This window comes from Salvelinus fontinalis, chromosome 23, assembly GCF_029448725.1.
Source record: "Salvelinus fontinalis isolate EN_2023a chromosome 23, ASM2944872v1, whole genome shotgun sequence".
Lineage (NCBI taxonomy): Eukaryota > Metazoa > Chordata > Actinopteri > Salmoniformes > Salmonidae > Salvelinus > Salvelinus fontinalis.
Window position 1 is genome coordinate 17,555,763 of NC_074687.1, and position 27,361 is coordinate 17,583,123.

Consider the following 27,361-nt stretch of genomic DNA (forward strand, 5'->3'; position numbering starts at 1 on the left):
TCTACCTCACTTGCTTTGGCAATGTTAACACATGTTTCCCATGCCAATAAAGCCCCTTGAATTGAATTGAATTGAATTGAATTGAGAGAGAGAGGAAGAGAGAGGGAGGGAGAGAGCGGGAGGGAGAGAGAGAGAGGGAGGGAGAGAGGGAGGGAGAGAGTGAGAGGGAGAGGGAGAGAGAGAGAGGGAGAGAGAGAGAGAGAGGGAGGGAGAGGGAGAGAGAGAGAGAGGAAGGGAGGGAGGGAGAGAGAGAGAGAGGGAGGCAGGGAGAGAGAGAGAGAGAGAGAGGGAGAGAGAGAGAGAGAGAGAGAGAGAGAGGGAGAGAGAGAGGGAGAGAGAGAGAGAGAGAGAGAGGGAGAAGGAGTGAGAGAGAGAGAGAGAGGGAGAGGGAGAGAGAGAGGGAGGGAGGGAGGGAGGGAGGGAGGGATAGTGGGAGACAAAGAGAGGGGGAGAGCGAGAGAGAGAGAGAGACAGGGAGGGAGGGAGAGAGAGAGAGGGGGAGGGGGGGAGAGAGAGAGGGAGAGAGGGAGGGAGAGAGAGAGAGAGAGGGAGGAGAGAGAGAGAGAGAGAGGGAGGGAGGGAGAGAGAGAGAGAGAGGGAGGGGGAGAGAGAGAGAGGGAGTGAGAGAGAGAGAGAGAGAGAGAGGGAGGGAGAGAGAGAGAGGGAGAGGGGGAGAGAGGGTGGGAGGGAAGGAGGGAGGGAGGGAGAGAGAGAGGTAGGGAGGGAGGGAGGGAGGGAGGGAGAGAGAGAGATAGAGGGGGAGGGGGGGAGAGAGAGAGAGAGAGAGAGGGAGGGAGGGAGAGAGGGGGAGGGGGGGAGAGAGAGAGAGAGGGAGGGAGAGAGAGAGAGAGAGAGAGAGGGGGAGGGAGAGAGAGAGAGAGAGAGGGAGGGGGAGAGAGAGAGAGAGAGAGAGAGAGGGAGGGAGAGAGGGAGGGAGGGAGAGCTGTGAGCGTGTGTGTGCGTGTTTGTATGTGACTTTCGGAGGGAATATAATTGAAAGTGTGTGTGTGCGCGTGGTTGTATGAGGGTCGGAGCATGTGTGTATGTGTGCGAGAATGTATGTGTGTGTGTGTGTGTGTGTGTAGCTGGGGATGGGTCTAGACAGAGGTAATTGCCAGTCAGACGTGAAGAGAGGAACAGCTGATCTGAGGGGTAGATGACTTTACAGGACCGTTCTCCTAACCAAGGATTCACACACTGTTTAACACACACTCTGAAGCCTTAAGTAACCAGACGGGCCTGATTGAAGCTGCACTAATGGGACCGAGGTGAGCGTGTGTGTATGTGTCTGAAAGGGGGAAATCTAAAGGGCTGTAATGATCGTATATAGGAAGGAGAGGGAAGATGTAAGATGGGAAGAGAAGGACGGAGAGGCAGAGCAGGTAGGGAGAGACAAGGTAGAAGCAGGAAGCGAGGGATAAAAGTGAAAGAGGGAAGAGAGTGCAGGAAAGGGGAGGGAGAGGAGGGTATTTTCTCCAAGATAAAAGGGCAGAACAAAGTCAGGCCCGGACTATCTGATCCACTAGATAAAGAAAGCTCTTCAGCCGGATAGATGAGAGGACAGGGAGAAAAGAGGAGAGGTCACGAGATCAGAACAGCGGTTAGAGTGGGCTGGCGCTGACCGGTACATATTTCTACTGCTTGAGATCTAGCACATCTTCTAAAATATGTCTGCTAAAATATATAGAAACCCTGGTACAGTCAAATTAAAGTGAGAACCCTGACAAGAACTGTCACCAGGACAGAAAAACCAACACAGGTCTGGCTCTGTTAGAATTCATTATGATTACTGTGAGGGAGGAAATTAAAGCCTCTCTTAAAGTCAATAGAAATACAACCAACATGACCAGCACATTGTCAAGTTCATGTATTGTTCTTTTATTGATTACATCTAGGGTTAAGTGTTTGGGGTCAAGGGTTAAGTGTTAGGGGTCATGAAACAGACACAGAGGGAGGTACTTACTGTCGTCCGTGGTCTCATACTCGCATTTGGGGCTGTAGGCGCTGTGTCCAGCGGAGGTGCGTGTTCTCAGGCTGAAGACGTAGCAGGTGGAGGGCTTTAACCCTGTGATGACCACACTGGGGGCTTTGGTCCGCGTCGACGAGTAGCTCAACTCCTCATGTTCCTTCTCGTAGTACTTGACCTCATAGTCAACCACCAGGAGGGAGATCTGTTCTGGCTCCAGCCACGATAGGGCAATACTGTTCTGAGAAGCCCAGTCCTTCTTCAGCACACCCACCATAAAGGGACCTGGAGGGGCCGATTGGAGAGATCATTAGAGGTCACGGGTTCAACTACTAACATTTTATCTCATTAGAGATGGAAGGCTGACACTAGCTTCTGATTATGTGCTTAAGCATACCGAATATGCTTCATCATTTCACATGAAAGGCTTTGCTTTCCCAGTAAAAGCCTGGAGCATCCATGCTCAATCATCTATAAATTAACATAAAATATATAAAATGAATAATCTACTATAATTATTTAGAACACAGTTACAGTGCTAAGGGTTTTACTGTCATCTATGGATCCTTCAGTGACAGCAGGTCTACCCCGGAGGAGCGGTTAGTTAGCTGTGTTTATTTAAATCATATTAACCATGTGCTGACTACATTAGTTCTGTATAAATATTGGCCCAGGGCTTTACTACAGCAGTCAACAGGTGATATCAGCCTCTCACTAATTCATATCTCATTAACTCAACGCGGTAAACAGTTGGCTAAGATTTATCTACATACATACCGGTATATTTAAAACCCTTCAAAATAGATGTTGAACATGTTCTATTTGGGGTTGTACCAGGGTACCGTGTCTCATGGCCAAGGGAGGTGACGGCAGCATGAGGATGTCCAATAGGTACAGGACATGAGTCCCTGTCCTAACATTCTTAAATGGCCTATCAACATCAATCTAAATAGTAAAATCAATGCAACATGTAGGCCTAATCAACTAGACATTAGTGGCTACAAATGCTGTACACCACTCAACATGTTTTTAGTGGTTAGGAGAGCAGGCCTAAACAAACGCAATGGGAAAGTTTGAATGGAGGGTAAATGGTGCTCTACAGTCACGTGAAGATGATGATGGAAGAAAGGAAATCAAATACCAAACCACTTTACATTCATTTGGTTAACGAGTCTGTCTATAACTGACCTCACATTCATTTGGTTAACGAGTCTGTCTATAACTGACCTCACATTCATTTGGTTAACGAGTCTGTCTATAACTGACCTCACATTCATTTGGTTAACGAGTCTGTCTATAACTGACCTCACATTCATTTGGTTAACGAGTCTGTCTATAATTGACCTCACATTCATTTGGTTAACGAGTCTGTCTATAACTGACCTCACATTCATTTGGTTAACGAGTCTGTCTATAACTGACCTCACATTCATTTGATTAACGAGTCTGTCTATAACTGACCTCACATTCATTTGGTTAACGAGTCTGTCTATAACTGACCTCACATTCATTTGGTTAACGAGTCTGTCTATAACTGACCTCACATTCATTTGGTTAACGAGTCTGTCTATAACTGACCTCACATTCATTTGGTTAACGAGTCTGTCTATAACTGACCTCACATTCATTTGGTTAACGAGTCTGTCTATAACTGACCTCACATTCATTTGGTAAAATAAATGAAGGTTGAGTCAAGCAACACAACACACTCAGAAAGGCGATAATGTATAATAATAACTACAGTTATCAACAAAGCCAACAGAAAGGCCAGATAATGTATAATAATAACTACAGTTATCAACAAAGCCAACAGAAAGGCCAGATAATGTATAATAATAACTACAGTTATCAACAAAGTCAACAGAAAGGCCAGATAATGTATAATAATAACTACAGTTATCAACAAAGCCAACAGAAAGGCCAGATAATGTATAATAATAACTACAGTTATCAACAAAGCCAACAGAAAGGTCAGATAATGTATAATAATAACTACAGTTATCAACAAAGCCAACAGAAAGGCCAGATAATGTATAATAATAACTACAGTTATCAACAAAGCCAACAGAAAGGCCAGATAATGTATAATAATAACCACAGTTATCAACAAAGCCAACAGAAAGGCCAGATAATGTATAATAATAACTACAGTTATCAACAAAGCCAACAGAAAGGCCAGATAATGTATAATAATAACTACAGTTATCAACAAAGCTAACAGAAAGGCCAGATAATGTATAATAATAACTACAGTTATCAACAAAGCCAACAGAAAGGCTTAATCTTAATCCTAAACCCTGCTGGTCTTCTCTGTGAGATAGAAGCCCTCTCCATCTCCTTCCTGCTCCTCTACAGGATTCAGGCCCTGGGCTGACTGGAGGCTGACTGGAGGCTGACTGGAGGTCAAGTGAAGGTGGTGCTGTCTGGTCCTGGGGCTTGCAGAGCAGGGCTGAGCTGGACAGAGGTTTATGGCTGGACTGTATGGGGTTGGTGTGTAGAATGCAGGGCTGCAGCTGGGGTATATGCTGTGTTAGGCAGGGCTGAAGTAGTGCTGGGAGACCCACTGCCACAGGGCTGATAAGGAGAGCTCAGGCCAGCTTGGAGCCTCCCTCATCCCTACCCCTTCCCTCTCTCTTTCGTCCCTTCCTGCTTCCTGTCTCCATTTTAATGTGCGTAATGCTTAAAACTCCTACATTTCTTTCAGCCCCATCAGTAACTGGACTGGTGGATGTTTCCTATAGTAATATCAACTTCATGACACAGTGGCATTTCCAGCAGGCGTGTTGTGAGCTGAAGCTAATTCTGCCTCCTGATCTATTTCAATGCTTGGTTTGTTCATAATAATGAGAAACATAATAACCTTTTAAATGTGAGTAAATCTTCCCAAATGATAGTTAAAATGGAACAACAACATAATATCATGGCTGATTGAAATTAGCCGATTTATTTAGCATAATGAGTCAGCTGAAAGGGCAGTTTGTCTCTCTCTCTCAAAACAATATCACTTCTCATAACACCCGCAGTAACACATACCCACAGATGACAATTATTATTTCACAATATTTTTAGATATTACATCTCACATTGTTACTGTTTGTTTGGTGTGATTGTGTGTGTGTTATTGTTGTTGTCTCCCTAGCTGATTCATCTCAATGGGGTGTTATCACCCACAAATCTGTAGATAAATACATTCTAAGTGAGCAAATGACTCTGTCCAAACTAGTTTAGTTCTGCTGTAAGCGACACACACACACACGCGCACACGCACGCACACACACACACACACACACACACACACACACACACACACACACACACACACGCGCGCACACACACACACACACACACACACACACACACACACACACACACACACACACACACACACACACACACACACACACACACACACACACACACACACACACACACACACCAGAGTTTAACTTCTGTAGCATCTAGCTCAGTCAGGGGGCCAGCATCTGCTGCTAGCATATTGGCCTCTGATAGGGAACAATAAGCACTGCATAAATACAATCTCCCCAGCCTGCATGATTACAATCACACTCCTACTGCTGCAGAGCACCATGTAACACACACAACATATTTGTTTAGAAGAGTTGAGCTGGAGCACACGGTTATGCTCATGGCAGGGTACGGTGGCCAACAGAGTTGGCAGATACACCGTAGAAAACAACCCTGAGAAGAAACAACTAACATAATATGTTAGCGCTCAATATAGCACCTAATGTATAGTAGCTTCCAGGATATTAATTCTAATTCACACCAGACATAGGGCAAATACTCTTATCCTTCTTCATGCACTACATTTTTTTGTGATGGGATGAAGCAAACATTTTGTTTATTTAAAATGTATATTGAAATTCATGTGCAAAGCAGCTCTGAACATGTTTTCAAAATGAATGTGGAATTGAAGAGAGAAGAATTTATTTCATCTCATTCCTTTAAGGAATATAGATTCCTCACTCACTTCTACAAACACGTCTCCTGTGCCACTAGGGGCGCTAAAACATTATACCACTTTTATTCTACCCAAAGAAACACATACAAAGCCCACTCTCCCTTCGGCAAATCAGACCACGACTATATCCTCCTGCTTCCTGTTATCAAACAAAAGCTCAAACAGGAAGAACCAGTTACGCGCTCATTATGGAAGAGGTCCGATGAAGCAGACGTGAGGCAACAAGACTGTTTTGCTAGTATTGACTGAGATATGCTCTGGGATTCAGGACCGCAGTGGAGAAGGTGAAAAGCTTCAAGTTCCTCGCCGTACACGTCACTGACGATCTGAAATGGTCTACCCACACAGACAGCGTGGTGAAGAAGGCACAACAGCGCCTCTTCAACCTCAGGAGGCTGAAGAAATTTGGCTTGGCCCCTAAAACCCTCAGAAACTTTTACAGATGCACAATTGAGAGCATCCTGTCGGGTTGAATCACCGCCTGGTACGGCAACTGCACCGTCCACAACCGCAGGGCTCTCCAAAGGGTGGTGCGATCTGTCCAACGCATCACCAGGGGCAAACTATGGCGCGGATGCTACAAACTATGACGCGTCAAAGTCTACACTTCTTGTATTTGGCGCATGTGGCAAATACAGTTTGATTTGATTTGAAGCTACCTGCCCTCCAGGACACCTACAGCACCTGATGTCACAGGAAGGCCAAAAAGATCATTAAGGACATCAACCACCTGAGCCACAGCCTGTTCACTCCGCTATCATCCAGAAGGCGAGGTCAGTACAGGTGCATCAAAGCTGGGACCGAGAGACTGAAAAAAAGCTTCTATCTCAAGGCAATCAGACTGTTAAATAGCCATCACTAGCCGGCTTCCACCCGGTTACGTAACCCTGCACCTTAGAGGTTGCTTCCCTATATACAGTACCAGCCAAAAGTTTGGACACATCTACATTGTAGAATAATAGCGAAGACTTCAAAACTATGAAACAACACTTATGGAATCATGTAGTAACCAAAAAGTGTTAAACAAATCTAAATATATTTTAGATTCTTCTTAGTAGTCAGTCACCCTTTGCCTTGATGACAGCTTTGGAACACTCTTGGCATTCTCTCAACCAGCTTCACCTGGAATGCTATTCCAACAGTCTTGAAGGAGTTCCCACATATGCTGAGCACTGGTTGGCTGCTTTTCCGTCACTAAGCGGTCCAACTCATCAAAAACATTCTCAATTGGGTTGAAGTTGGGTGATTGTAGAGGCCAGGTCATCTGATCCAGAACTACATCACTCTCCTTCTTGGTCAACTAGCCCTTAAACAGCCTGGAGATGTGTTGGGTCATTGTCCTGTTGAAAAGCAAATGATAGTCCCACTAAGCCCAAACCAGATGGGATGGTGTATCGCTGCAGAATGCTGTGGTAGCCATGCTGGTTAAGTGTGCCTTGAATTCTAAATAAATCACAGACAGTGTCACCAGCAAAGCACTCCCGCACTATTACACCTCTTCCATGCTTCAAAGTGGGAACTACACATGCGGAGATCACAAAGACACGGCGGTTGGACCCTCAAATCTCAAATTTGGACTCATCAGACCAAGGGAGAGATCTCCACTGGTCTAATGTCCAATGCTCGTGTTTCTTGGCCCAAGCAAGTCTCTTCTTATTATTGGTGTCCTTTAGTAGTGGTTTCTTTGCAGCAATTCGACCATGAAGGCCTGATTCACACAGTCTCCTCTGAACAGTTGATGTTGAGATGTCTCCGTTACTTGAGCCCTGTGACTTTAAACTTTAAAAGTTCTTGAAATGTCAAAGTTCTTGACCTTCATGTCTTAAATTAATGATGGACTGTCATTCCTCTTTGTTTATTTGAGCTTTTCTTGCCATAATATGGACTTGGTCTTTTACCAAATAGGGCTATCTTCTGTATACCACCCCTACCTTGTCACAACACAACTGATTGGCTCGAATGCATTAAGAAGGAAATACATTTAACAAATTAACTTTTAACAAGGCACACCTGTTAATTGAAATGCATTCCAGGTGACTACCTCATGAAGCTGGTTGAGAGAATGCCAAGAGTGTGCAAAGGGAGGCTACTTTGAAGAATCTCAAATATAAAATATATTTTGATTCCTTTTTGATTATTACATGATTCCATATGTGTTATTTCATTGTTGTGATGTCTTCACTATTATTCTACAATGTAGAAAATAGTAAAAATAAAGAAAAACCCTGGAATGAGTAGGAGTGTCCTAACTTGTGACTGGTACTGTACATAAACTTGGAATCACTGGCCACTTTAATAATGGAACACTAGTCACTTTAATAAAGTTTAAATCATGTTTAAATACTGCTTTACTCATCTCATATGTATATACTGTATTTTAGTCAATGCCACTCCGACATTGCTCGATCTAATATTTATATATTTCTTAATTCCATTCTTTTACTTTTAGATTTGTGTATATTGTTGTGAATTGTTAGATGCTACTGCACTGTTGGAGCTAGGAACACAAGCATTTCACTACAAACACAATAACATCTGCTAAATATGTGTATGTGACCAATAAAATCTGATTTGCCCACCCTAACCTGGTGGTCCCAGCCCGCACGACCCACGTGGAGTTCCAGGTCTCCGGTAGCCTCTGGAACTGCCGATCTGCGGCCAACAAGGCAGAGCTCATCTCAGCCTATGCGTCCCTCCAGTCCCTCGACTTCCTGGCACTGACGGAAACATGGCTCACCACAGATAACACTGCTACTCCTACTGCTCTCTCTTCGTCTGCCCACGTGTTCTCGCACACCCCGAGACCTTCTGGTCAGCGGGGTGGTGGCACCGGGATCCTCATCTCTCCCAAGTGGTCATTCTCTCTTTCTCCCCTTACCCATCTGTCTATCGCCTCCTTTGAATTCCATGCTGTCACAGTTACCAGCCCTTTCAAGCTTAACATCCTTATCATTTATCGCCCTCCAGGTTCCCTTGGAGAGTTCATCAATGAGCTTGATGCCTTGATAAGCTCCTTTCCTGAGGACGGCTCACCTCTCACAGTTCTGGGTGACTTTAACCTCCCCATGTCTACCTTTGACTCATTCCTCTCTGCCTCCTTCTTTCCACTCCTCTCCTCTTTTGACCTCACCCTCTCACCTTCCCCCCCTACTCACAAGGCAGGCAATACGCTTGACCTCATCTTTACTAGATGCTGTTCTTCCACTAACCTCATTGCAACTCCCCTCCAAGTCTCCGACCACTACCTTGTATCCTTTTCCCTCTCGCTCTCATCCAACACTTCCCACACTGCCCCTACTCGGATGGTATCGCGCCGTCCCAACCTCCGCTCTCTCTCCCCCGCTACTCTCTCCTCTTCCATCCTATCATCTCTTCCCTCTGCCCAAACCTTCTCCAACCTATCTCCTGATTCTGCCTCCTCAACCCTCCTCTCCTCCCTTTCTGCATCCTTTGACTCTCTATGTCCCCTATCCTCCAGGCCGGCTCGGTCCTCCCCTCCCGCTCCGTGGCTCGACGACTCATTGCGAGCTCACAGAACAGGGCTCCGGGCAGCCGAGCGGAAATGGAGGAAAACTCGCCTCCCTGCGGACCTGGCATCCTTTCACTCCCTCCTCTCTACATTTTCCTCTTCTGTCTCTGCTGCTAAAGCCACTTTCTACCACTCTAAATTCCAAGCATCTGCCTCTAACCCTAGGAAGCTCTTTGCCACCTTCTCCTCCCTCCTGAATCCTCCTCGCCCTCCCCCCCCCCTCCTCCCTCTCTGCAGACGACTTCGTCAACCATTTTGAAAAGAAGGTCGACGACATCCGATCCTCGTTTGCTAAGTCAAACGACACCGCTGGTTCTGCTCACACTGCCCAACCCTGTGCTTTGACCTCTTTCTCCCCTCTCTCTCCAGATGAAATCTCGCGTCTTGTGACGGCCGGCCGCCCAACAACCTGCCCGCTTGACCCTATCCCCTCCTCTCTTCTCCAGACCATTTCCGGAGACCTTCTACCTTACCTCACCTCGCTCATCAACTCATCCTTGACCGCTGGCTACGTCCCTTCCGTCTTCAAGAGAGCGAGAGTTGCACCCCTTCTGAAAAAACCTACACTCGATCCCTCCGATGTCAACAACTACAGACCAGTATCCCTTCTTTCTTTTCTCTCCAAAACTCTTGAACGTGCCGTCCTTGGCCAGCTCTCCTGCTATCTCTCTCAGAATGACCTTCTTGATCCAAATCAGTCAGGTTTCAAGACTAGTCACTCAACTGAGACTGCTCTTCTCTGTATCACGGAGGCGCTCCGCACTGCTAAAGCTAACTCTCTCTCCTCTGCTCTCATCCTTCTAGACCTATCGGCTGCCTTCGATACTGTGAACCATCAGATCCTCCTCTCCACCCTCTCCGAGTTGGGCATCTCCGGCGCGGCCCACGCTTGGATTGCGTCCTACCTGACAGGTCGCTCCTACCAGGTGGCGTGGCGAGAATCTGTCTCCTCACCACGCGCTCTCACCACTGGTGTCCCCCAGGGCTCTGTTCTAGGCCCTCTCCTATTCTCGCTATACACCAAGTCACTTGGCTCTGTCATAACCTCACATGGTCTCTCCTATCATTGCTATGCAGACGACACACAATTAATCTTCTCCTTTCCCCCTTCTGATGACCAGGTGGCGAATCGCATCTCTGCATGTCTGGCAGACATATCAGTGTGGATGACGGATCACCACCTCAAGCTGAACCTCGGCAAGACGGAGCTGCTCTTCCTCCCGGGGAAGGACTGTCCGTTCCATGATCTCGCCATCACGGTTGACAACTCCATTGTGTCCTCCTCCCAGAGCGCTAAGAACCTTGGCGTGATCCTGGACAACACCCTGTCGTTCTCCACCAACATCAAGGCGGTGGCCCGTTCCTGTAGGTTCATGCTCTACAACATCCGCAGAGTACGACCCTGCCTCACACAGGAAGCGGCGCAGGTCCTAATCCAGGCACTTGTCATCTCCCGTCTGGATTACTGCAACTCGCTGTTGGCTGGGCTCCCTGCCTGTGCCATTAAACCCCTACAACTCATCCAGAACGCCGCAGCCCGTCTGGTGTTCAACCTTCCCAAGTTCTCTCACGTCACCCCGCTCCTCCGCTCTCTCCACTGGCTTCCAGTTGAAGCTCGCATCCGCTACAAGACCATGGTGCTTGCCTACGGAGCTGTGAGGGGAACGGCACCTCAGTACCTTCAGGCTCTGATCAGGCCCTACACCCAAACAAGGGCACTGCGTTCATCCACCTCTGGCCTGCTCGCCTCCCTACCACTGAGGAAGTACAGTTCCCGCTCAGCCCAGTCAAAACTGTTCGCTGCTCTGGCACCCCAATGGTGGAACAAACTCCCTCACGACGCCAGGACAGCGGAGTCAATCACCACCTTCCGGAGACACCTGAAACCCTACCTCTTCAAGGAATACCTAGGATAAAGCAATCCTTCTGCCCCCCCCCCCCCCCCCCCCCCTTAAAAGATCTAGATGCACTATTGTAAAGTGGCTGTTCCACTGGATGTCATTAGGTGAATGCACCAATTTGTAAGTCGCTCTGGATAAGAGCGTCTGCTAAATGACTTAAATGTAATGTAAATGTAAATGTATACCCGGCGGTTTCAGAGGAAGGCCCTAAAATGTGTCTAAGACTCCAGCCACCCAAGTCATAGACTGTTAAATGTTTGGTAATTTAGCAGACACTCTTATCCAGAGCAACTTAGAGTAGTGAGTTCATACATTTCATACTTATTTTTTCTCTCCGTACTGGTGGGACGTGAACCAACAACCCTGGCGTTGCGAGCCACACGGGATGTTCTCTCTGCTACCGTATGGCAAGCAGTACGGATGCACCAAGTCTAGAACCAACAGGACCCTGAACAGCTTCTAGCCCCAAGCCATAATACTACTAAACAAGAAATATTCACCCGTTTAGAATGTTATATTGTTTTTGTGCATCTCTGAGCAATGTTCTGTCGATTCCCGGGGTCATTTAATGTTTTCATGTGTATCTGAGCTATTGCCGATCAAGAAGGCAGATTTTTTGGCCGGTATAACATAGCATTGCGATAAAGCCACTTTAAACTACAGTGGAAGTTAATAGTAATACGACTTTTAGATTACGAAAATGTTGATCATACATGCAAGATTTCAATACTCGGCCGATGTCATTACGCAGGAGGTTGTCTTGTCTTGAATGAACCATTGATCATCTTTTATTTAATATTCCTACCTCGAGCAATGTGTAATTTAACAGAGTTTTCTCCTATTTGTCTGCCTCTTCAGTCCAGGGTGCATTGCATGGTGCTGTTGAGAATATCAGACTCCACTCTGCAAGGCACATCGATCTGCAGGTTGAACATGGTGAGAATGTAGATTCCTAAATTGATAGTGCAGTTTGTTTAGGCGATTTGACAGCTAACTAGCTACTTCACATGCTGATATTGACTTTGGTATTATTGTGTGTAGCGACGTTAGCTAGCCGATAGAGAGAGCGTTGCATTGCGTTGTGGGTTTTGTAGTCGATTTGAGCTGCAACAGATTACTACAACGATTTTCACATGTTGCTACCAACCTTATTATATGACAAAATGAAACATTTGTTCACAAAAAAATATTGTTCTCATGTGACAAATATGTGACAAATAAAATTTGATTTGATTCGTAAGCAAGCATTTCACGGTAAAGTCTACACCTGTTGTATTCGGTGCATGTGACAAATTATACAGCTTTCAAAATCCACAGTACACACTCTCTCACTCTCTCTCTCTCTCTCTCTCTCTCTCTCTGTGTGTCGGAGGAAGATTGGAAACCCATTAGAATCACCGGTCAATTAGTGGGAGCGATGGATGGATTTTCCAGTCTAGTGTAGTTAAGCTCCCAGTAAACGAATGTTGTCTCATTACAGCAGTTTGACCCATGTATGGTTTTAATGAGCTTGCCTTGCCCCAAGGCCTCCATTAACACTTTAGAAAATCAATGACTTCTCTATTGATGCTATACTGTACCAGGCTTAAACAATGTAAAAACGTTAGGTTACTGAGGGAACGAGGAGAGGGAGAAGGAGAGAGAGAGAAAGAGGGGGAAGAAGAGAACAGTGGGAGAGAGAGGAGGGAAGGGAGGGATAGAAGAAGGAAGACCAAGGTGGTTGATGCAAACATGTTTGAGAAAAACAATAAGGACACGTCAATATGTCTGATCGTTTTGTTGCTACCCTGACATAATGATGCTTTAGATTCTACCCCAGGAGGGAATATGGAGAGCGATAACCTTTTTGGAGGACACACACATTCACACACACACCAAACCAATCTCTGCCGTCAATTATATTTGCTTATGAGGGGTTCTGTGTTGCTCTAGGGAGCTGAGATAGGGAATAAACTTTATTCATACATGATGTAGGTTCCAGTGGGACCTAAGGAAATCATTAAGACCAATGTGACATTCCGAGAGTGTTTAGTGTGTGTTTGTGTGTGTGTGCGTGTGTGTGTGTACAGTATACAGTATGTTTGTGTTTGACTCTCCCTTAGGCAAGGTCACCTCCCACAACAGTCTTCTGAACCAAACCAAACCAAACACAGCCTGTATCTCTGGAGCCTCTAACATCATTACCAGCCGAAGTCAACCCCACTGCATGGTGGGTAGTCTGTGGACAGTTTTGGACCCGTGGCGTAAACACAGTAACCCTGGTGCTCTGACAGAGGTCATGTCCCTGTGGAGCCAAACATCCTGATGCTAATTGTTGGGTTTATGATTGGATAAAGGCAATTAGCCAGGGTTATGATTGGCTAAACTCTATCAGCGAGGGTTAATGAGTATATTGTGTTCGTCCAATAGACTTTGACCTCTGTGTTCGACCACCTAGACACAGCATGGAGAGAGGAGCCCTCAGGTCTTTATCAGATTAGTCTGGCCTGTGTGTGTTCTATAGTTCAACTCACCTAAGGTGTTAATGATTAACCACTAATTTTCTTTGACTTTTAGAGTGCAGTCATGTACTTTCTTATCCCTTCTGCCTGCTTTTTTGTTCGCTACCGTTTTCCCCTTAATCTTTCCATAGCGTTTAGCTTACTGTCTGCATTTCTCCATTGGTCCTATTCCTCTTTCCATTACTGAAAGGACAGCATTTTATTTTCTTCCATGAATAGTAAAACTGTCCTCATCCCCCCTGAACCAATCAGCTTCTTGATATGCCACACCTGTCAGGTGGATGGGTTATCTTGGCTCCGTTCATCTTTTCCTCGATCCGGACTAGTCTCCCAGTCACTGCCGCTGAAAAACAACCCCCAGCATGATGCTGCCACCACCATGCTTCACCGTAGGGATGGTGCCAGGTGTCCTCCAGACGTGACACTTGGCATTCAGGCCAAAGAATTGAATCTTGGTTCATCAGACCAGAGAATCTTGTTTCTCATGGTCTGAGAGTCCTTTAGGTGCTTTTGGCAAACTCCAAGCAGGTTGTCATGTGCCTTTTACTGACGAGTGGATTCCATCTGGCCACTCTACCATAAAGGCTTGATTGGTGGAGTGCTGCAGAGATGGTTGTCCTTCTGGAAGGTTCTCCCATCTCCATAGAGGTACTCTGGAGCTCTGTCAGAGTGACCATCGGGTTTTTGGTCACCTCCCTGACCAAGGACCTTATCCACCGATTGCTTAGTTTGGCCGTGCAGCCAGCTCTAGGAAGAGTCTTGGTGGTTCCAAACTTCTTCCATTTAAGAATTATTGAGGCCACTGTGTTCCTTCAATGCTGCAGAAATGTTTTGGTACCCTTCCCCAGATCTGTGCCTCGACACAATCCTGTCTCGGAGTTCTACGAACAATTCCAAATCATGTCCAATCAATTGAATTGACCACAGGTGGACTCCAATCAAGTTGTAGAAACATCTCAAGGATGATCAATGGAAACAGGATGCACCTGAGCTCAATTTTGAGTCACATAGCAAAGGGTCTGAATACTTATGTAAATAAAGTATTTTTTTATTTGCAAAAAAAATTGTCATTATCGAGTATTGTGTGTAGATTGATGAGAAAAAACATTTCATTTATACATTTTTGAACAAGGCTATAACATAACAAAATGTGGAAAAAGTGAAGGGGACTGAATACTTTCTGAATGCCCTGTATATCCACTAGTTGTAATGTTTCCATGATATTCATAATTTCCCTAAGTGCATGAGGGTGATAGTTTCTGGTGTGATATCCTTTATGATCCATTGGGGGTACTTCAAACTATACTATAATCGCCCACCATTATAATAGAGTCATGTGTTGCTTGTGAGCTCGATAGATGAATATATCATTTTTGAAGAAGTGTGGATCATCATCATTTGGACCATATAGATATGTTTATCGTCCAATAGCATATTTAAAATGATCCACCTTTCTTTCGGATCTGTTTGGATAGTTTGCACATTGGGGTCAAAATAGTTTTTAATTCTCCCGAATGGTGCAGTTGTCTAAGGCACTGCATCGCAGTCCTAACTGTGCCATTAGAGATCCTGGTTCGTGTCCAGGCTCTGTTGCAGCCGGCCACGACCTGGAGACCAATGGGGCAGCGCAATATTGGCCCAGCGTCGTCTAGGTTAGGGGAGGGTTTGATAGACAGGGATGTCCTTGTCCCATCACGCTGTAGCGACTCTTGTGGCAGTCCGGGCGCAAAGCATGCTGACACGGTCGCCAGGTGTATGGTGTTTCCTCCGACACATTGGTGCAGCTGGCTTCCGGGTTAAGCCGGCATCGTGTCAAGAAGAAGTGCGGCTTGACTGGGTTGTGTTTCCAAGGACGCACAGCTCTCGACCTTCGCCTCTTCCAAGTCCGTACAGCGATGAGACAAGACTGTAACTACCAATTGGATACCACAAAATTGGGGAGACATTTTTATTTTTTATTTGTATCATCCCCCCCTTTAAGTTTCTTTGCCCATGACAAAAAATGTATTTCTCCCTCCCAGTCCTTTTTCCACAACCTCATCTGTAATTGTAGAGTGAGTTTCCTGTAAACAATAAATGTTATATTCCTTCTCTTTTAGCCAGGTATAGACTGATCGTCTTTTTTTATAATCTGCTAAACCATTACAATTATAACTAGCTATACTTATTTCACCAGTTACCATAATGAGATACAAGTCTAAATTATACTTACCATAAAAAGGATTACAATAATGAGATGTATCCACTAATCCAAAGAAAGGATGACGGGAGCTAGACAGCCTGTCGTGCCGCTTTGTGGACAACGACTCCCATTGTTAGGTCAGAGAGACAGGTATCTAGTCAGTATATCCATCATCTTTAGCTGTCCCCAAAGGAGAACCCTTTTTGGTTCCAGGTAGTATCCTCTTGGGTTTCATGTGGAACCCTCTGTGGAAAGGATCCTACAGTACATGGAAACCAAAAGGGTTCTACCTGGAACCAAAAATAGCTATAAAAAATAGAACCATTGTAGGTTCTAGATAGCACCTTTTTTTCTAAGAGTGTAGACTGTAACAGTTGGACTGATAGTGTAAGTGTAAAGTCTGTTTAGACTAACAGTAAAAGTCTTCTCTCAGCGTAAAGTGTGTATATTGTAACAGTACGGTGACTGTATATCCCAGCAGATGCCAGGTCTAGATCATCTGCTAAGCCCAGAGAGCTTGCCTCAGTTAACAGGTCATTAACAACATCAGTCATACTACAAAAAGAACAACCAAGGGAGGGGAGAGAGGGAACGATAAAAGGAGGGAGGCCAGATGACAACTATTCTCTCTTTATCTGAGTAAAAGTTGAGCTGGATCATGGACTACCCTATTGCTCGTGACAACGTGTGTTGCTTTCCTAACCTCTCCTCCAGCTCCTGTCATGGTAGACTGCATGCCCTGGCTGACACCAGAATCCCCAGTCGTTAATAGGGTCAACTTCCTGATCTGTGTGTGTCTTTAATAGGGTCGTAGTGACATCCTGATCCCCTTGTTTCTCTCTAATTGTAATCTGGAAAGCCAATGATCTGTATGAAGGACAGTTAAACCAGCTCTGAACCGGCCCTGTTACAATCAATACTCATTTACCTCCTCCTCTCTTCTCTTTCACCATCCTCCTCCTTTCCTCCTCTCTTTCTCTCCAGTAATTAATGAGAAGAATAGAACTATTTCTCCACTGACAATTTATGTCCATCTCCATCCCACTGCTGCTTAAGAGCTTTATTGGAGAACAGACACGCACAAACACACACTGCCCTGAGCTGGTGCTGTGATAAGGGCGAAGAGAGCGAGAGAGAATGAAAGAAAGAAAGAGGCCTAACACTGTGTGATGAGGTGAATTAGGTTGTGATTCTGTCAGCTGCTACATGTGGAATTAAAGGACAAATTGTATTCATTAGGAAATAGCTGTTATTCACAACAGGATTCCTCATCTAGAGGAATGAAAGAGAGAAAAACCCTTGATGGTTCCCTGACCCTCCCTCCTCTTATTTCCTCTCCGCTACTCTCCTCTACTCTCTTCTCCTCTCCAGTACTCGCCTCTTCTCTACTCTACGCTCCTCTCCTCTTAGCTCCTCTACTCTCCTCTCCTCTCTTCTCCTCTCCTCTACTCTAAGCTCTTCTCCTCTAAGCTCCTCTCCTCTACACTACTCTAAGCTCCTCTACACTACTCTAAGCTCCTCTCCTCTAAGCTCCTCTCCTCTACACTACTCTAAGCTCCTCTACACTACTCTAAGCTCCTCTCCTCTAAGCTCCTCTCCTCTACACTACTCTAAGCTCCTCTCCTCTGCACTACTCTAAGCTCCTCTCCTCTCCTCTACTCTAAGCTCCTCTCCTCTAAGCTCCTCCTCTCTACACTACTCTAAGCTCCTCTCCTCTAAGCTCCTCTCCTCTCCTCTACACTACTCTAAGCTCCTCTTCTCTCCTCTACTCTAAGCTCCTCTCCTCTAAGCTCCTCTCCTCTCCTCTACACTACTCTAAGCTCCTCTCCTCTCCTCTAAGCTCCTCTCCTCTCCTCTAAGCTCCTCTCCTCTCCTCTACACTACTCTAAGCTCCTCTCCTCTAAGCTCCTCTCCTCTCCTCTAAGCTCCTCTCCTCTCCTCTACACTACTCTAAGCTCCTCTCCTCTATACTACTCTAAGCTCCTCTACACTACTCTAAGCTCCTCTCCTCTAAGCTCCTCTCCTCTCCTCTACTCTAAGCTCCTCTCCTCTACACTACTCTAAGCTTCTCTCCTATAAGCTCCTCTACTCTACTCTAAGCTCCTCTCCTCTAAGCTCCTCTCCTCTCCTCTCCTCTACTCTAAGCTCCTCTCCTCTACACTACTCTAAGCTCCTCTCCTCTCCTCTACTCTAAGCACCTCTCCTCTAAGCTCCTCTCCTCTACTCTAAGCTCCTCTCCTCTAAGCTCCTCTACTCTCCTCTCCTCTACTCTAAGCTCCTCTCCTCTACACTACTCTAAGCTTCTCTCCTCTAAACTCCTCTACTCTACTCTAAGCTCCTCTCCTCTACACTACTCTAAGCTCCTCTCCTCTACACTACTCTAAGCTTCTCTCCTCTAAGCTCCTCTACTCTACTCTACTCTAAGCTCCTCTCCTCTAAGCTCCTCTCCTCTACACTACTCTAAGCTCCTCTCCTCTCCTCTACTCTACTCTAAGCTCCTCTCCTCTCATCTACACTACTCTAAGCTCCTCTCCTCTCCTCTACACTACTCTAAGCTCCTCTCCTCTCCTCTACTCTAAGCTCCTCGCCTCTCCTCTACACTAAGCTCCTCTCCTCCACTCTAAGCTCCTCTCCTCTACTCTCTTCTCCTCTAAGCTCCTCGCCTCTCCTCTACACTAAGCTCCTCTCCTCTACTCTAAGCTCCTCTCCTATCCGCTACTCTCCTCTCCTCTACACTACTCTGAGCTCCTCTCTTCTAATCTAAGCTCCTCTACTCTAAGCTCCTCTCCTCTACACTACTCTAAGCTCCTCTCCTCTCCTCTAAGCTCCTCTCCTCTCCTCTACTCTAAGCTCCTCTCCTCTACACTACCCTAAGCACCTCTCCTATCCGCTACTCTCATCTCTTCTCCTCTCCTCTACTCTAAGCTCCTCTACACTACTCTCCTCTCCTCTACACTACTCTAAGCTCCTCTCCTCTACACTACTCTAAGCTCCTCTACACTACTCTAAGCTCCTACCCTCTCCTCTACACTACTCTCCTCTACACTACTCTCCTCTCCCCTACACTACTCTAAGCTCCTCTCCTATAAGCTCCTCTCCTCTACACTACTCTAAGCTCCTCTACACTACTCTCCTCTCCTCTACACTACTCTAAGCTCCTCTCCTCTAATCTCCTCTCCTCTCTTCTACACTACTCTAAGCTCCTCTACACTACTCTCCTCTCCTCTACACTACTCTAAGCTTCTCTCCTCTCCTCTAAGCTCCTCTCCTCTACACTACTCTAAGCTCCTCTACACTACTCTAAGCTCCTCTCCTCTACTCTAAGCTCCTCTACTCTAAGCTCCTCTACACTACTCTAAGCTCCTCTCCTCTACTCTAAGCTCCTCTACTCTAAGCTCCTCTACTCTAAGCTCCTCTACTCTAAGCTCCTCTCTTCTCCTCTCCTCTACTCTAAGCTCCTCTACTCTGATCTCCTCTACTCTAAGCTCCTCTACTCTAAGCTCCTCTCTTCTCCTCTCCTCTACTCTAAGGTCCTCTCTTCTCCTCTCCTCTAATCTAAGCTCCTCTACTCTAAGCTCCTCTACTCTAAGCTCCTCTCTTCTCCTCTCCTCTAAGGTCCTCTCCTCTACACTAAGCTCCTCTCCTCTCCACTACTTTCCTCTCCTCTCCTCTACACTACTCTAAGCTCCTCTCCTCTCCTCTACATTCCGCTCCTCTCCTCTCTGAGGTGTTCAGCTGAACAGCAGGAGTGCTGGGAAGGAAGGGAAGTAGCAACAGTATTAATAGCAGGTCTGTTAAACAATTGAAACATGAGCTCTTCAAAACACTACTGCAGCACAGTATCAACAGTATAAATAGCTAGATAGCTGGCCCGCTCTGCCACTCTGCTCTATCTCACTCTGTGCGATGAAGTGTTGGGTATCATTCTCTCTCTCTCTGCCTCATCTCTGTGTACTGTAGTGTTGGGTAACAGTCTCTCTCTCTCTCTCTGCCTCATCTCACTCTGTGTACTGTAGTGTTGGGTAACAGTCTCTCTCTCTGTCTCTCTCTCTCTCTCTCTCTCTCTGCCTCATCTCACTCCGTGTACTGTATTGTTGGGTAACATTCTCTCTCTCTCTCTCTCTCTCTCTCTCTCTCTCTCTCTCTCACTCTCTGCATCATCTCACTCTGTGTACTGTAGTGTTGGGTAACAGTCTCTCTCTCTCTCTCTCTGCCTCATCTGACTCTGTATACTGTAGTGTTGGGTAACAGTCTCTCTCTCTCTCTCTGTCTCTCTGTCTCTCTGTCTCTCTCTGCCTCATCTCACTCTGTGTACTGTAGTGTTGGTTAACAGTCTCTCTCTCTCTCTCTCTCTCTCTCTCTCTCTATCTCTCTCTCTCTCTGCCTCATCTCACTCTGTGTACTGTAGTGTTGGGTAACAGTCTCTCTCTCTGTCTCTCTCTGCCTCATCTCACTCTGTATACTGTAGTGTTGGGTAACAGTCTCTCTCTCTGTCTCTCTCTGCATCATCTCACTCTGTATACTGTAGTGTTGGGTAACAGTCTCTCTCTCTCTCTCTCTCTCTGCCTCATCTGACTCTGTGTACTGTAGTGTTGGGTCTCTCTTTCTATTGGTCTGTGTGTACTGAGGGTAAACAGAGTGTGTTACTGATAGAACTGCACCAAGCTGAACTGCAGAAACAGCACACAGCATTATTGTTTGTTATACAACTCACTGTGAGCATTCTGTAAACCAGAAAGAATACCAACATAGTTTGAATTATACAGTATGGCTTATATTGAAATGTGCAAATATGCCATGTATCACAAGTAGTGCAAGAAGTAGCTTGAAGACACAATAGTGTAATGTCATTGGATATTGATTAACTGTGACTAGCATTGAAAATACATGAACAAACAAAGTCACACAGATTGAAAAAAGACAATCATTCCATTGTTACAAAGAGAAACTTTTGAAATTGTGAGACATCCATCAGAATTCCAGGACTATGAATCTAACCACTGGGTATTAATGAGTCCTGTCGTTAGGTAGGTGTAGGGAAATGATCTCTGCAGGGGAGAGGGTTCAGATAAAAACCTGGGCATTAATCATGTCAAACACTACAAACCACTAATAGCCTCTCTCTCTCTCTCTCTCTCTCTCTCTCTCTCTCTCTCTCTCTCTCTCTCTCTCTCTCTCTCTCTCTCTCTCTCTCTCTCTCTCTCTCTCTCTCTCTCTCTCTCTCTCTCTCTCTCTCTCTCTCTCTCTCTCTCTCTCTCTCTCTCTCTCTCTCTCTCTCTCTCAGCACAGTACAGCATACACAGAGAAGAGGGTTATTGAAGACTGATTTTCCTACAGGAGAGATACAGAGAAGTTAACTGCAGAGCTGTTACTTTTATTATTTTTTACTAGTAAAGCCCCCCCGGCCAAACCCTCCCCTGACCCGGACGACGCTGGGCCAAACCCTCCCCTAACCCGGACGACGCTGGGCCAAACCCTCCCCTAACCCGGACGACGCTGGGCCAAACCCTCCCCTAACCCAGACGACGCTGGGCCAAACCCTTCCCTAACCCGGACGACGCTGGGCCAATTGTGCGCCACTCCCTATGGAACTGCTGATCACGTCCGGTTGTGATACGGGATCAAACCCGGGTCTGTAGTGAGGCCTCTAGCACGGCGATGCAGTGCCTTAGACCGCTGCGCCAGATGTAGGATCTTAATTTCTGCCAGTTTGCTACAGCAGGAAAATAATCCTGCAGCAAAAGAAATGTCAATATTTATATGAATTATAATTATATTTAATGGACATTTTTTGTATGGATTGTTACATTTTTCGTTAAGACAAATCAAGTCTGACATTTTAAAGTGGAAATTACAAACTTCAGAAGCCTTTTTGAACCTTGAATACACTACAAATTTCTCAGCAACAAAAGAGTGATCAAATTAAGATCCTACATCTGTATTTCTCTGCTCTCCCCCATCTGAAGGGGAGAGCAGAGAAAGGTAAACTCAGCAAAAAAACAAATGTCCCTTTTTCAGGACCCTGTCTTTCAAAGATAATTCGTAAAAATCCAAATAACTTCACAGATCTTCATTGTAAAGGGTACAAACACTATTTCCCATGCTTGTTCAATGAACCATAAAGAATTAATGAACACGCACCTGTGAAACGGACGTTAAGACACTAACAGCTTACAGACGGTAGGCAATTAAGGTCACAGTTATGAAAACTTAGGACACTAAAGAGGCCTTTCTACTAACTCTGAAAAACACCAAAAGAAAGATGCCCATGGTCCCTGCTCATCTGCATGAACGTGTCTTAGGCATGCTGCAAGGAGGCATGAGGACTGCAGATGTGGCCAGGGCAATAAATTGCAATGTCCGTACTGTGAGACGACTAAGATAGCGCTACAGGGAGACAGGACGGACAGCTGATCATCCTCGCAGTAGCAGACCACGTGTAACAACACCTGCACAGGATCGGTACATCCGAACATCACACCTGCGGGACAGGTACAGGATGGGAACAACAAGTGCCCGAGTTACACCAGGAACGCACAATCCCTCCATCAGTGCTCAGACTGTCTGCAATAGGCTGAGAGAGGCAGGACTGAGGGCTTGTAGGCCTGTTGTAAGGCAGATCCTCACCAGACATCACCGGCAACAACCATCGCCCATTGGCACAAACCCACCGTTGCTGGACCAGACAGGACTGGCAAAAAGTGCACTTCACTGACGAGTCGCGGTTTTGTCTCACCAAGGGTGATGGTCGGATTTGCGTTTATCGTCGAAGGAATGAGCGTTACACCGAGCGGGATCGATTTATTTGAAGGTGGAGAGTCCGTCGTGGTCTGGGGCGGTGTGTCACAGCATCATCGGACTGAGCTTGTTGTCATTGCAGGCAATCTCAACGCTGTGCGTTACAGGAAGACATCCTCCTCCATCATGTGGTACCCTTCCTGCAGGCTCATCCTGACATGACCCTCCAGCATGACAATGCCACCAGCCATACTGCTCGTTCTGTGCGTGATTTCCTGCAAGTCAGGAATGTCAGTGTTCTGTCATGGCCAGCGAAGAGCCCGGATCTCAATCCCATTGAGCACGTTTGGGACCTGTTGGATCGGAGGGTGAGGGCTAGGGCCATTCACCCCAGAAATGTCAGGGAACTTGCAGGTGCCTTGGTGGAAGAGTGGGGTAACATCTCACAGCAAGAACTGGCAAGAATCTGGTACAGTCCATGAGGAGGAGATGCACTGCAGTACTTAATGCATCTGGTGGCCACACCAGATACTGACTGCTACTTTTGATTTGACCCCCCATTTGTTCAGGGACACCAATTCTGTTGGTCACATGTCTGTGGAACTTGTTCAGTTTATGGCTCAGTTGTTGAATTTTGTTATGTTCATACAAATATTTATACATGTTAAGTTTGCTGAAAATAAACGCAGTTGACAGTGAGAGGACGTTTATTTTTTTGCTGAGTTTGTAATCGCTAAAAATGAAAGTCCTTGAGAGGGATTATACTAATTACAGTATTGCACCAACATCCACATGGACTCATATCTCTTTCTCTCTTTCCCTTCTTCCTCCACCCAGTTCCTCTTTATAAAGCGTATATTAGCTGTGTGACTTTGACCCCAGCCCATTAGGTCTACCTCAGGCTGCTGTTGTCCATGTTAATGTATTGCCGGTAAATAGGTACTGCTCTACTCTGCATGCAGATAAACACACAGGTTCACTGCAACATCTTACCTCCCTCTCCACAGCCCAGCTGCTCCTCTCAACCTCTCTCACCCCACACACCCCTCTCCCCCTCTGCCCTTTGACCCACATCTGCCACAGCAGGGGCACCATCAGGGTTATAGAGGGTTAGAAAGGGGCATGAGCAACAGATGCCCATGCCCACACCGCCCAGACCCTTCCAAACTGCCCATAGAGAAAAAACAAACCTGCTGATCGTACCTCACACATATACTAACTAACAACCTGTTAACTCACAGCTAGACATCAGGCACTCTCTTCTGTATTTCAAATCAAATCAAATCAAAGTGTATTGGTCACATACACAGTTTAGCAGATGTTATAGCGGGTGCAATGAAATGCTCGAGTTACTAGCTCCTAACAGTGCAGTAAAAATGGTAGACAAGTACACCAATAATAATCATAAAATATGCCAGGACAGTTACATTAAAAAAACTAAATAATACTGGAACAGTAATCGAAATGCAATCTATGCGTATATACACCAAACAGTTCAACTAAGAATGATATGTAAAACTGTATATACACTGAGTGTACAAAACATTAGGAAAACCTGCTCTTTCCATGACATAGACTGACCAGGTGAATCCAGGTCTAAGCTATGATCCCTTATTGATGTCACTTGTTAAATCCACTTCAATCAGTGTAGATGAAGGGGAGGAGACCGGTTAAAGAAGGATTTTAAGCCTTGAGACAATTGACATGGATAGTGTATTTGTGCCACTCAGAGGGTGAAAGGGCATAACAAAATATTTTTGTTCCTTTGAACGGGGTATAGTAGCAGGTGCCAGGTGCACCGGTTTTTCACACTCAACAGTTTCTCGAGTGTATCAAGAATGGTCCACCACCCAAAGGACATCCAGCCAACTTGACACAACTGCGGGAAGCATTGGAGTCAACATGGGCCAGCATTCCTGTGGAACGCTTTCGACACTTGTAGAGTCCATGACCTGACAAATGTAGGCTTTTCTGAGGGCAAAAGGGCGTGCAACTCAATATTAGGAAGGCGTTCTTAATGTTTTGCACACTCAGTGTATATTACAGTGAGCTATGTCAAGAATCAGTATATAAATATACGTATCTGTATAAAAAGTGTTACAAAATTGTAATGCGCAGTAGTAGATATAATTAGAATGTCAAGAAGACATTATGTTAATACACAGTATAAAAGAAACAGTCCAGTGTTTAATGTCTCTATATACATGGAACAGCTGCGTTGGCTTTGTGTGTTTGTGTGTTTGTGAGTATGTGCGTATGCATGTGAGTGAATGTACTGTTGAAGTCGGAAGTTTACATACACTTAGGTTGAACCACTCCATAAATTGCTTGTTAACAAACTATAGTTTTGGCAAGTCGGAAAGACATCTACTTTGTGCATGACACAAGTCATTTTTCAAACAATTGTTTACAGACAGATTATTTCACTTGTAATTCACTGTATCACAATTCCAGTGGGTCAGAAGTACACTAAGTTGACAGTGCCTTTAAACAGCTTGGAAAATTCCAGAAAATTATGTCATGGCTTTAGAAGCTTCTGATAGGCTAATTGACATCATTTGAGTCAATTGGAGGTTTACTTGTGGATGTATTTCAAGGCCTACCTTCAAACTCAGTGCCTCTTTGCTTGACATCATGGGAAAATCAAAAGAAATCAGCCAAGACATCAGAAAAACAATTGTAGACCTCCATATATCTGGTTCATCCTTGGGAGCAATTTCCAAACGCCTGAAGGTACCACGTTCATCTGTACAAACAATAGTACGCAAGTATAAACACCATGGGACCACGCAGCCACCATACAGCTCAGGAAGGAGACGAGTTCTGTCTCCTAGAGATGAATGTACTTTGGTGTGAAAAGTGCAAATCAATCCCAGAACAACAGCAAAGGACCTTGTGAAGATGCTGGAGGAAACAGGTACAAAAGTATCTATATATATTTGTGGGCAGAACTAAAAAGCGTGTGCGAGCAAGGAGGCCTACAAACCTGACTCAGTTACACTAGCTCTGTCAGGAGGAATGGGCCAAAATTCACCCAACTTATTGTGGAAAGCTTGAGGAAGGCTACCCAAAACGTATGACCCAAGTTAAACAATTTAAAGGCAATGCTACCAAATACTAATTGAGTGTATGTAAACTTCTGATCCACTGGGAATGTGATGGAAGAACCAAAAGCAGAAATAAATCATTCTCTCTACTATTATTCAGACATTTCACATTCTTAAAATAAAGTGGTGATCCTAACTGACCTAAGACAGGGAATTTTTACTTGGAGTAAATGTCAGGAATTGTGATATAATTTAAACTGAGTTTAAATGTATTTAGCTAAAGTGTATGTAAACTTCTGACTTCAACTGTATATGTGAGTACAGGAGTCGGCGTGTGTATGAGGTGTATGTGTGTGTGTGTGTGTGTGAGAGAGAGAGAGTCTATCTGTCTCTTACTACAGGAGTACTACTGTACTTACTGCTCTGACTTACTACAGGAGTACTACTTACTACTCTGACTTACTACAGGAGTACTACTTACTACTCTGACTTACTACAGGAGTACTACTGTACTTACTGCTCTGACTTACTACAGGAGTACTACTTACTACTCTGACTTACTACAGGAGTACTACTTACTACTCTGACTTACTACAGGAGTACTACTTAATACTCTGACTGTCACAACTTCCGCCGAAGTCGGTCCCTCTCCTTGTTCGGGCGCCGGTCGACGTCACCGGCCTTCTAGCCATCGCCGATCCACTTTTCATTTTCCATTTGTTTTGTCTTTGTCTTACACACCTGGTTTCAATTCCCCAATTACTTGTTCATAATTTAACCCTCTGTTCCTCCATGTTTGTTTGTGAGTAATTGTTTATTGTATTGCGGTCCGTATTTGTGACCTTGTATTTTTACGACGTGTATTGTTATATTATTGAGTAAAATTGCTTTCATTACTCATATCTGCTGTCCTGCACCTGACTCATCTCACCAGCTACACACAGACGCATTACACTGACTTACTACAGCAGTACTACTTACTACTCTGACTTACTACACAACTACTACTTACTATTCTGACTTACTACAGGAGAGCGTGGTGGCCAGTATGTGTCTACTGTAGCTAGGATATAAGAGAACTAATCATCATCTCATAACTGATTTCTGTTAGTTGTTCTATGAAGTTCAGCTCCAGGCAGCACATTTGTCTCTCCAGAAAGAAAAGTATTATATATCACTAGATAGATATCACATCATCAGTAGACATCACTTCTGACTAGAACGAAGTGAGATGATTTCACACATCGATTTCACACACAAACTCTATGATGAGTAGACATTCTATCAAAACTAACCAAACGGTTCTATCCCAGACAAGAACATTGTTCCTCAAAGTAGATGTCTGTGAGTGAGTGTCGGACTGAGCTAAATCACATTCTACAGGCAGCATGAGGAGAATATTGAATAGCCCACATATTCTTTATGTGTTCCATCTCTCTCTATCTCGGCCTGGTTCTCCCTCTCTTCTCCCTTCCTCTGTCTCAATCTCTCCCTCATCTGTTTCTTTCCCTTCCT

The 27,361-nt window shown here is 45.3% G+C and overlaps 1 protein-coding gene across 1 annotated transcript in view; it reads right to left on the reverse strand.

Annotated features, from left to right (window-relative positions):
• The window catches only part of LOC129820950 (ephrin type-A receptor 6-like), a 345,999-nt gene that overhangs the window by 36,817 nt on the left and 281,821 nt on the right, over window positions 1–27,361 (reverse strand). The window contains exon 8 of the mRNA XM_055878103.1: window positions 1,964–2,251. Coding sequence (XP_055734078.1) covers window positions 1,964–2,251 — 288 coding nt within the window. The remainder of the gene's footprint in view (window positions 1–1,963; window positions 2,252–27,361) is intronic.